This window comes from Cryphonectria parasitica (genome assembly GCF_011745365.1).
Source record: "Cryphonectria parasitica EP155 unplaced genomic scaffold M406scaffold_1, whole genome shotgun sequence".
Taxonomy (NCBI): domain Eukaryota; kingdom Fungi; phylum Ascomycota; class Sordariomycetes; order Diaporthales; family Cryphonectriaceae; genus Cryphonectria; species Cryphonectria parasitica.
Genome location: NW_024468909.1, coordinates 4,331,420 through 4,342,659, shown reverse-complemented (window position 1 = coordinate 4,342,659; position 11,240 = coordinate 4,331,420). Strand labels below are relative to the sequence as shown.

Sequence of the window (11,240 nt, the reverse complement as noted above, 5' to 3'; positions counted from 1 at the left end):
AATATTTTTATCACAAACTACCATCGTCATATGCTTGACGAATCAAAGAGAGCTGCAAAGTATTCCATCTGAATGTTTTACGAACTGCGCAATGGCCCAGGCTTCATGATTTGTTCAACTCGATATCTTACTCCATTAGTCACTAGTGCACAGTTGGAGGTGCTGGGGAGGATCTCAGCCGTAGACTCGGCCCACACAGGGCACTGAACACCACTCATGCACAATGCCACATCGTGCTGCAATGGCCGTGTTGTCTGCAAACATTACAATTACCACCTGACAATTTACAGCCAGCCAGCCAGCCAGCCAGCCAGCCAGCCAGACATGCTGCCGTTGATAATCCAAAATGGAGCTTGGAGACGATCCGTTGGCTGTGGACCATGTCTGGACCACGACTCGGGCCTGGTAATCATAACAACAAAGGGATGACTACCACTCGACGGTGTGGCCAGGCTACCACTTCGGTGTCATCAAAGACTACACCTATCAGTGTCACCCTGCAGGAGGGAAAGGAACAGTTTCAAGAGAAGTGTATGAATTTCGGGGGGGAAGGAAAAAAAAAGGAATGCCTCGAATTATGAAGAAAAGTGTATCAAATTCCCCTCCATGTTAAATCCAAAACGCCTCTCAAGCAACAACGCCGGCCGTCATAGATACTCGAAAACAATGCGTCTCTCGAGACTATAAATACATCGTGGGTGGTATGAATGGTTGCATTCCTGCTGCGCCATATATCCTATTTGAAAGAAAGGGAGGGAAAAGTCAGCACCAAATAATACGTCGAGATGAGAAACGGGGATCTTGACCGTGGTTTGGGGTTGTTTTGTGTAGACTTACTTGCTTAGTCCATCTTCAAAGGTGACTTGGTGAGAAAATGGATTTGTATCCTCACTCCATTCGTGTCTCTTGAGGGCAATCATCCACGTCCAGCTGCTCTCCCAGATGCCCTCGAAACGACTCGCCCTCAGCATGATGTCCATGTCCACGAGGGCCATCTGGTCCCACGTAAAGCCATCCATCAGCATCATGTCCTCCTCCTCGAGAAGATCCCATTTCTGCAGGACCTGGACGTCAGCCTCATGGGTCTCGTTGACGCGGACGGTCAAGTCCTTGAGGTCGGCCTTGAGCCTGTCGACGTCGCTGGCCGTGCCGGTAGCGACGTAGAGGACGCTCAGGTTGTGCGTCTCCAGCTGCTCCCGCGCGTGCTGCATCTGGGTCTCGTACGTGTCCCAGCCCTCGACCTTGGCGTCCGCCTCTGTGCGGACGTGGGCTCCGAGGAAGCAGTTCTTGGACGGGGCGTGCGGGCTCTGCCTGCAGCCGATCTTCTTGTACAGCTTATAGAGCGCGCGGGCCGACAGCTCCCGGATGTCCTGCCGAACGCGGGCTGCGTGGCCCCAGTCGTTCTTGAACTCTTCGCCGTCGTAGGCGTTGGGCCAGGAGAACTGCACCCACTCGTCGAAGCTGATGCGCACCGGACGCTGTGCAGACAACAGATGCCCGTTCGTCTTGACAATCGTCCCGTCGACCCACTTGTCGAACGCTGGTCGCCAGCCCTTGGGGTCCATGACCACATGCTCGCCCATGGACGTCTGGACGAGCGAGTTGGGCCGCAGCTTGTAAGCATCCTGCTTGGGCGGTATGTTGAGCGTCGGGTCGGTGTCATTCACGATGCGCAGCTGGGGGCAGTCCTGCGCCAGCGTCTCGTAGAAATGCTCGCTATCGAAGACATAGTCCAGTGGCAGGTCCACATCCCACCCGAAACTCTGCTCCATCTTCTCAAAGGCCTGCCTTGGATGTATCACCGGGGTGATCAGCATGGCTAGTGGAGAATAGGGTCTGTCAGCTCGCGAATTCCATGGTCCGCTGGGTTATTTTCTTTCTTTCTTTTTGTTGGTTGTGTTCGTACCTCCTGCCTCGATGACGTATCTTGTGCAGCCAAGCAGCCTCATCTTCAGATTGCCTATGCCGCCTGCGATCTCGTCACAGGAGATGGCGATGCCATCCTGCCACTTTGTCTTTCCGCACAGGTCCCGCACCGCTGTGCCGTTGTACTCTTTGACGTACAGGTCGTCCTGAAGGGCTCGCTTGACAAACTGCCTCTTGGTCATCCAGCGATCCTCATTGCCGCCACTCAGATGTGCGAAGTCGCGGATGGTCTCCAGTTCAGGTCCTCGCCAGCGTATTGCCCATATGATGCAGACGGTCAGGGCGATGGCGATGATGAACCGCTTGGAGAGAAAGCCGAGTCCCATGACGGGCCGATACATGGCGGCGTGGCTTGAGCTTTTGGTTGTGAGATTCCTCCTCCTTCTTCTTCATCTACTTGCTCTAAAAAGGGAGGAAAAAGGGGAGGGAAGGGGAAGGGAAAGAAAAAAGAAAAAGAAAACGAAACACCACCATCACGAGCTGGAGGCAGGGCAGGGGCGCCAAACACTTTTTAACACAGAACACCTACTCGGTTGGGCGATCGACAACCAGGGGGTGATGAAGACGGGGGGTGCCCCACTGCACGCCACTGCGAGGGAAGGGATGGGACGGCACAGGGAACCTGACGCGTACCCCTGGATCCCTTCAAACATTCATTCCACGGGGGCGGAAGCAGACTTTGGTGTGCGCGCGCTCGAGTAGATCCGGGTGGGGGGAGCTTTTTGAGGCTGGTCTAGCACGGTCTAGGTACTTTTTTTGCTTGGATATTTCACTTAAGCTGTGAAAATAGGCGTTAGGCGGTACACCCCTATCTGCTGAGTAAGTCAGGTAAGTAACCTGGTAACGAACCCTCTAGAGTAAGTAGTAGTAGCAGTAGTAGTAGTAGTGGTAGTAGTAGTTTTACATAGTATATTAGTGCTGACCTGCCAGTATTCTTTATTCATGAGAACGTTCTTTTATCCTTTCTCAAGAGCAAGGCCACGTGTAGAGGATAGACGGAGGAAACTATATTTGATTTGTTGTTGTTGTTGTTGCTGCTGCTTCTCGACTTGGTCAAGCCTCCCAATAGCTTATAGCCTGTGGCTTTTGCTAGAGGGGCACAGATGTTTTGGCGCTGTTGAGAGGCTGATGAGGTGCGTTTGCATGCCTTCCACCGCCAGCGGTCCAATCTTCAGGGGGGTCAAAGGGCGGCGGCGGCGGCGGCGGCGCCACAAGACTGGACTAGGAGAGGGCCTGGACCGCTTGGGGAAACAAGTCAAGCCTTCCCTTATCGATAGGAACACCCTCCCTCCGGGAAACCTTTGGCCATCAACATGACTCGTCCCATATCTAGCCTTCTCTGCCTCCTGCCTTTTCTCTCCCTCCCTCCGTTGTTCTCCTCCTGCTTCCCTTACTGCAAGCACCCAGTCCTATACGTTGTAGTTCAGACAGAGAGAGAGAGAGAGGGAGAGAGAAAGGGACGGCTGGAAGACAACAAATCCAGCACAGTCTGCCGAGCAACGTGGCCGGTAGGTACACAGATCGGCGCGGTTCGTGTTACTTTGTGTACACTCAGCTGCTTGATTCCTCTTGTGTTTGTTCAGGTGCGTGGTGTCTTTATTCGGCGGTTCATGGCTATACCTCTTGTATTTGATAGCCTCCTCGTCGTTCTCGTCTGTTGTCTTCCATCTGTATTATCAACAATATCCGTTACCATCACGCCAAAGTTCTCATGACACTGGCCCCATCTGACCTATCAATACCATCATCACCGCACCGAGTTCATGACCGTGACCCCCATCCGAATGATCATACAAATACTGTCAACGCGGCACCAGGCCAGGTCAGGTCAGAACCCCTTCGCAGGACCACTGCGATCGTTCCCAGACTTCCCTCCTCCGCGCCTCGAGCCCTAACTGACAGACTGACCATGCGACACGGACGCTGGGCTGCCTACCGCAGGAGACCAAAGCCAGGTGGTCTCCCAAATCACAAGCCATCGCCACCGGGCTCGCCTCCCCAACAGCACCCTCTCAGGATGCCAGGTGTCCCAGTCGAACGACAACATCCCTTTGACCACTCCAGGGGAGAGGGGACTCCACTGCCGGGCGGGTCTATCAACGGCCACTTTTACCAAAAGGCCCGTCAGTCCGGCCATCACCGGTCTTCCGACCTCGCCCTCCTGTCATGGAAAATGTCATGTCTTTTGTCGGCGTCGTGATCACACATGTCTGTTATGTCTGTTTGTCCTCTATCTCCAGGGACTCGAGTGGCGGGGCGCCCAGGCTGGTTTCCCTTGCTGGAGTATTGCAAACTGAGATCTGTGAAAGAAGTGTAGTCAGCTGTTGCAACAGAGACGAAGATGGAAGAGGAGGGAAGAAGGGAAGGAGAGGGGGGGGGGGGAGGAGGAGAGGGATGTGATTCCGGGGACAACTAGGGGCCATGAGGGGGTAGCTCACCTGATTTGCTCCAGAAGAGGAAGAAGAGAAGAAAAGAAGAAAGGAAACCAAGCCTGATTTCCCCAGAGATAGGAACCAAACGTGTGTGATCAACGGCGCAGACAAAAGACATTGACGAATTTTCCATAACTGGAGGTGAGCGAGACCTTCGGTGGCCTAACTGAACGAGTTTCCTTTTGGTGGACCGGAGACCCTACCCTGCTGCAGTGGAGAGGCCCTCTCGACCGGAGGTAGTCAAGGGACGTATATCGTTCGCTGAAAAACCTGGCACCTAAAAGGGTGAAGATGGGTTAGCTCACCAGGGGGCTCTGGACTTACTATCTGAGATCACACCCTTCTTGATCCCTTTGGTAATCAGCCCCGCGTACTGGTCGATGGTCATCGTCAGTCAGTGCTCATGGCCGTCTCGTTCTGTCCGTTCACGTCCGTGGTCCCGTCCGGGGGCCTTTCCTGTGCCTTGTCCTGGGCCTTCTTCTTAGCACACACCAGTCTTCCTGCAACACTCAGTCCCTCACCACATCTTTTCCGTCCCATCTTCCCACTCCTCCTCGTCCTCCTCTTTTTTTTTTTTTTTTTTTTTTTTTTTGGATAATAACATCCCTACCCCATCTCGAGAACCGTGCCCTCTTCTTGCAAACAGTCTGAGCACCTGATTGTACTCGAATTTGTGCGCTCGTAAACATTCTTGCCTGGATGTAGAAATGTTTGCGTCAGCATGATGAACAGCACTTATGAAGAGTTTCCGCATCCTACCACATACATGAGATTTCCAGCCCAAAACTTTTGGGTCTTTGGCTATGTCGTACTTGCCTTGCGCACAAGCTGACTGCGACCCGGGCTGTGGTGAGGATGGCAGATTCGGTCGGCGCCCGGGGGGGGGGGGAGGGGTGGCTTGGGGCTGGATGAGGAGCTCGCCCAAGACCCTCTTCAGCCCTTTCTTGGCTTCCTCGGTTGGCGACCACGTTTTTCAACGCGTCCACCACCCGAGGGGCCGGGCCGCGAGGATCCTGAACCGAGCCCCTCACGCCTCCGTGGTTCGGTCCTGGCCCGTGAGGGCCCTGCCTCGTCGTTGTCGGCATCGTAGTCGGCGTCCTGCTGGTTGAGGTCCGCAGCAGTGGGCCTTCTTGGCTGGGGCCGTCGCAACGGCGGGCCCCGCTGGTTCCTGCGCTGCCTTTGGAGAGCAAGCCGCACCTCTTCTCGCATGGCCTGGGTGACCTGCCCGGCCGAGCTACCGGGCAGGCTGCTGCCAGCGGTGGGAGGGTTGGCCGCAGGGTCCTCCTCGTCCGAGACGTAATCGGGGAGGGGCTCATCTTCGGCTGCCGGACCCCCGTCCGGGACAGCCACAGCCGGGACATCCGAGGCCGGGGCCACCGAAGCCGGCGCGCCCAAGTCGAGTGCCACTTCCAGTCCGGCTATCAAGCCGTCGATATCTGAATCTAGTTCAACCTCGTATGGTTGAACCTCTGGGTCTGGCTCGACTTGGGCGCCTTGTCGGGCGGCTTCGGCGCCTGGTTGGGCCTCTGCGCCTGGTTCGACGGCAGAGCCTTGCTGGGCCTCGGTGTCTGGCTGGACCTCTGCTTCCGGGGAGGCCTCCTCCGGCTCCAGGTTGACTTCTGGTTCTGTATCCACCTCTGTATCTGGGTGGTCGTCTTCCAGATCCAAGTCGTTGTCCTCTGGATCAGCGTCTTCCGAACCTAGGTTGTTTGCCGGGATTGTAGCATCGGCAGCGACAGTGCTCTGGGCTGAAGCCTCGCTGATGAGCACGCCGTTATGAGCCTCTGCTACATCCGCAGCATGTGGGCTTGCAACATTCGGTTCGGAAGATGCTTGGCGTGTCTGATCCGAGGACCCTGGAACGTCCAAGTCGGCTGCTGCTGAAGTTGCAGCATCGTGACCGTCGACATTGGACACCGGAGTCTCCTGACCCGTGGGCCTAGCTTCGGCCACAGCCATGGCCTCCTCTGCGGGTGAGTTTGGGTCACGGCAAACTCTCTTGATACCTTGACGCCTCAAGGTCTCTCTCTCAGAGTCTGAGAGGTCGTCTTGGTTACGCTCCTGTAGTATGGACCGCTTGGTACCAAGCGGCCAGGAGACGGAGTTTGGACCCGCAGAGGGACCAGCTGTGCTGTTGGCTTGCTGCCGTCGCTTGGCTTGTTGCCGCCGGAGCACGTCTCTCCATCCGCCTCCAACCTCGTCTTGACCTGGCTCATCCCGAGCGGCTTGGTTGGAGGCGAATGGGGAGACATGCTCCGGCGGCGGAGAGGGCAGTGGACCGGCTGCCTGGCTAGAGGCCCTGAGAAGTCGATGCATTAGTTTATAGGACCACTGGCGGCAGGGGCAGGGGCAGCTTACTGTACCTGCATGCTCGAAGAAGGACCTGGCGCACCAGTCTGGCCCTGGCCACCGAGTACAGGCCGGGGAGACAGAGAAAAGACAGTAGACTGCGGCGCGGGACGGGGACCAGCGAAAACAGAAGTACCAGACGCGCTTGTCTGTTGCGGAGCTGGCTGTTGTACAGCTGTCTGGCCTTGACCGCCGAGCACAGGCCGAGAAGGTAGGGCAGAGATGTTGAACTGCGAGGTGCCCGGAGCAGGAGCAAATACCGAGGACCCAGGCGCATCTGTTTGGCGCGAAGAGGGCTCTCCTCGGCCGCCGAATACCGGGCGAGATGGCAGAGCCGAGATCCTGAACTGCGAAGTACCAGGAGTAGGGGCAAAGACTGAGGATCCAGGGGCATCAGTCTGGCGCGAAGCGGGCTCTCCTTGCCCGCCGAGAACAGGGCGAGAGGGCAGAGCTGAGATCCTGAATTGTGAGGACCCAGGAACAGTGCCGAAGATTGAGGAACCAGGAGCCGCCGTCTGTTGCGCATCTATCTGGCGCGGAGCTGTCTGCTCTTGGCTGCCCAGTGCCGGCCGAGGTGAGAAAGCAGAAGTAGTGAATTGTGTAGGCCTGAAGGAAGCAGAGAAACTCGAGGAACTAGGCGTGGCTGTTTGGTTTTGACTACCGAGCGCAGATTGGGAAGGATGAGCTGAGGCTGTCCAGGGCGAGGGCCTTGGTGGGTTAGGACTGCCAAACAAGGACGGCTGCTGCATCTCTGGCTGTGATTGACCACCAAAGACAGGCCGCGAGGGAAAAGCAGAGACTGTATACTGCGAAGGTCTGGGCTCACGGGCAGCGGCGGACATCGAAGGGCCAGGCTCGACTGGCTGCCCTTGGTTCCAGAATCTGGGCGGGGCGTCGAAAGGTTCATCGACCTCCATCTGCTCATCATAACGGCTAGGCGACACAAGGCTCTGCGTAGCCACTCCAGCGTTGGCAGCAAAGTCAGACTGGGAGTCCATACCAGGCTCCGTGCTGTCCCACTCCATGTCCTCGACGTTATGAGGCTCTTGAGTTTGGTCGTCCTCGGGGAAATCGTTTGGCTCTGCATCTTCCATTTTTTCATCCTCGTCATAGGGGTCAAAGTTGTGATCAATGTCGGGAATCTCATTGTAATCCGGAACTTCCATGGAATAGTGAGCCCAGCCATCGTCTGGGTCTTCTACGACGGGAGTGATGTTCGGATCTGTCGTTGCCACGGGGTCCTGTGCAGCTACGTCGACAGGATGGTCCATTGGTGCCTCGCTGCTGGCTGTCATGGCTGTATCAGAGATCTCTGCCTCGGTAGGAACTGGGATATCAACCGGCTGCGAGGTCAAAGTCATACTGGGGGCTTCGACTGCTGAAACAGCTGGGATCTGCTGCTGCTGCTGCTGCTGCTGCTGCTGCTGCTGCTGCTGCTGCTGCTGCTGCTGCTGATCGCTGTGGTGAGGCTCCAAAGAGGCTTCGTAGACGGGGTGGGTGTGACTGGCCACCAAATCCTCCTCGACTTGGACCTGCTCCTGTTGCTGCTGATCATTATGTTGAGACTCCGAAGAGACATCGACCTGGACCGTTGGACCAACATCGGCTGGAGCGTGAACAGTGACTGGAGTGGCAGGGGAAGCGACCTCACGTTGGCTGGCAACCTGCTAAGTTACAGCAACCTCCGAAATGGCGCCACCTTGTCCATCGTTGTCATCTCCTCCATCGTCCTTGGGATCGTCGTCGTCGTGATTGTTTCCAAGGTCAGCGAAGTGAACCTTCTTCGCACCGGCACGACTGCTCTTGTCCTCGTCAGATCCAGATCCATTACTGCCGTTGTCAGAGCCGCCTGAGAAAGGTCCCGGGGGTCCTGGAGGTCCGTCCGAGTCGTCCGAGCCCGAGCTACCGTTGCCGTGGAGGGGACGCTTGCACCGAACACACAGCGTCTCGGCCTCAAGGCGGGCGTTGTCTTGTCGGAGTTGCTCGATCGTTGTCTGCAGCTCGGCCAACACCTCTTCCTGCTGGCGGATAGTGGTCCGTAGACGGTACTTCACTTCCACGTTGTTGCGCCAAGTCAAGTCCTTGAGCATGGCAGCCTGCCTCTCAGCTGTAGACTGGAACTTGGGAGGAAGGTCGGCCTGTTTCAGGTACAGAGACTTCAACTCTTCGTGCTCGGAGGTGACCTTCTTGATTTGGCTGGTAAGGTGGCGGATCATGACCAGCAGGGAGGTGTTGCGACGCCCAAGTGCGCGCAGGTTCAGGCTGGCCTTGGTGCTGAGGTGCTTGCGCACCTTAACACGGGCCTCGAAAACCCGAACCACCTGCTGGACAGACGCCGTCAGTCCTTTGCCGATTTCCATAACCCGATCCCAGAGAAATGCCTTCTTTTGGAGCCGAGAGTTGTCCCTCTGCAGGCGGTCGACCTCGCTCTGCAGGTACGCACTCTTCGACTCGTACTGGGAAAGCAAATCAGGGCCTTGCTCGGCGGCCTCGGCTGCGGCCTCGGCGGCGGCCTCCAGCTCTTCGATCTTCCTGTTTGCTGCGCGGAGGTCGTCGTTAAGCCTGGCGATCTCAGGCGCAGATGATCCGAACAGCACCGAAGGCTCTCGAGCCTCCTTCCAGAGCGCCGAGGCAGCCTCGTCGGTGTAGCGGGCAAGATCCTTACGCAACAGGCGGATTTCGATCTGGAGCCCGGTCTTTTCGGAGCGGTGACGCGCATTCACATCCGCAAGACGGGCCCAGTGCTTCTTCTGGTCGCCATGAACCTTGTACACATAGTATAGGGCCAAGAGGATGGTAACTTGGCAGGCAACCATGTAGACGATGGCGGAGGTTCCGTACACGAAGGCCGCGAGGAAATTTCCCGCGACCTGGGCGATGTCCTGGGAACCGTCGTCAAGCAAGGACCACGGGTAGTTGTAGAGCGCCAGAAGAAGCAGAGGACCCGCCGACAGCAGGAAAGCGAGGGCACGGGGAAGACGAGAAGAAGGGGAAATCGCCATCTTGACTTCTGCCGATTGGTGATTGACGAGATGGGGCAAGAAGAAGTCGAACAGCTGGCGAGTTTCACTCGGGTTGTCGATGTCGTCAGGTGTGGCGGGCCTGACGAGTGAAGGAAAGAGTTGCGAGAGGGGTTATTGCCTCTGCAAATGCAAACCAACGGGGATTATTGCCCGAAGGTTGGAGGGGGAGAGCGTGCTAGAGGGGTTATTGCCTCTGCGATCGCGAACCAACGGGGGTTATTGCCCGAAGGTTAGGAAAGGGGGTTTGCGAGAGGGGTTATAGCCTCTACGCACGCGAACCAACGGTATTATGGACCGAAGGTTAGTAGGAGGGGGATGATGCTAGAGGGGCCGCGATGGGCTATGGCCTCTGCAACAAAGGGGAAAAAGGGGAAAAGAGGGCAGAAAGGGGGATCGTCAACGAGGTTGACGACGAGAAAGATGCGCTGAGCACCGCGTGATGGTGGATGGGCGAGAGAGAGAGAAGGGGGGGGAGAAGGAGCTTGTCGATCGCGATGTTTGTCTGGCGATGGCGGTAGCTGGCGCGCCTCTTGTGACGTGACAAGCTGATGACGAGGAGAAGAGAAGAAGAGTGAAAACAACACTGGCAAAGAGAAGTCTGTTGAAAACGTGGACGAAAGCAGCAAAAAGCCTTGATGGGTGCACGTTGGTGGTTGGGAATCCTCGTTGTGTGTTGTTGGGAGGAAGAAAGAAAGGACAGGAAGGAAAGTTGGGAGCGCGATCAATTGGCAGGTTGGGAATTTGTAGACAAGCTGGCAGACGCGTCTGATTCTGTGGAGGCTTCGAGTGAGTGAGTTTGTGTGTCATTAAGGTCGATATCGCGGGGCATTATTCACAACAAGATAGGTGGCAGACTTTGGCAGAGGTCCCAGGCAGCAGCCACATTTTTTTCAGATGAAATACCAACAACAACAACAGCAACAACTACCACCGTAGAACGCGCTGCCTTACTTGCCTCATTTGTTCCTCACACGTAATTGAAGCTTTTCACACGCTCTTCCTGCTCCACCATGGTTAAGTAAAGTCCAGGGGCCCTTCAACTGGGCCGCCACAGCAGATACCCTCAACAACGTAGAAAGATACTTCCGCCCAACGATCTTGTGGTATTTGGCCATATTGGAGCTCGCTTCTATTTTTTCGCCCCAGGGCAGATCCATCTGTTGTCCAAAGGCTCCTCGAGCCGCCCCGTCTGGCATGGTCGAGACGACTCTTCATATTGCGTAGTTGAGCTCAAATGGAAAGCAACAGTGCGATCACACCCAGATAAACGAGAATCCCATATTGAGAGCACTTGCATCTCGGCATAGCTTAATCCATCAGGAACCCTCTGCACCGATCGCCCTCGCCTCCTCAGGTTGCCAGTCCCATATCAAGAGTGCGTCTCGTCTGTAGCAGCCTAACTCCTCACCCAAGCAAGCTGCTGGCAACATCCACGCCCATCGTCCAGCCCTAAATCATCCATCACAAAGGAATAAAGATTATTAAACAGAAAATAACAACGCATCCTTGA

General features: G+C 56.2%; 2 protein-coding genes across 2 annotated transcripts; both read right to left on the bottom strand.

The window, feature by feature from the left end:
* Window positions 1–522: 522 nt before the first annotated feature.
* Window positions 523–2,409, bottom strand: M406DRAFT_349308 (uncharacterized protein). Its single transcript, XM_040922461.1, has 3 exons — window positions 1,907–2,409; window positions 838–1,819; window positions 523–736 (listed from the first exon to the last, which is right to left on the bottom strand). Exons 1-3 carry the CDS (start codon window positions 2,265–2,267, stop codon window positions 682–684), a joined length of 1,398 nt encoding a protein of 465 aa, XP_040781547.1. The 5' UTR covers window positions 2,268–2,409; the 3' UTR covers window positions 523–681.
* Window positions 2,410–5,291: 2,882 nt separating this feature from the next.
* M406DRAFT_326030 (uncharacterized protein) lies at window positions 5,292–9,709 on the bottom strand (the record flags this gene model as incomplete). Its single annotated transcript, XM_040920037.1, has 3 exons — window positions 5,292–6,648; window positions 6,717–8,290; window positions 8,384–9,709. The coding sequence occupies 3 exons, from the start codon at window positions 9,707–9,709 to the stop codon at window positions 5,292–5,294; spliced, it is 4,257 nt and encodes a 1,418-aa protein (XP_040781546.1).
* Between the last annotated feature and the right edge of the window lie 1,531 nt (window positions 9,710–11,240).

Excerpts from the sequence above, each read along its gene's own strand:
- M406DRAFT_349308 (XM_040922461.1), bottom strand. The coding sequence starts at position 2,267 with ATGTATCGGCCCGTCATGGGACTCGGCTTTCTCTCCAAGCGGTTCATC. Across the intron at positions 1,820-1,906 it reads ATACGTCATCGAGGCAGGAG|CCATGCTGATCACCCCGGTG; the intron begins GTACGAACACAA and ends ATTCTCCACTAG. Across the intron at positions 737-837 it reads TTTGAAGATGGACTAAGCAA|GATATATGGCGCAGCAGGAA; the intron begins GTAAGTCTACAC and ends TCTTTCAAATAG.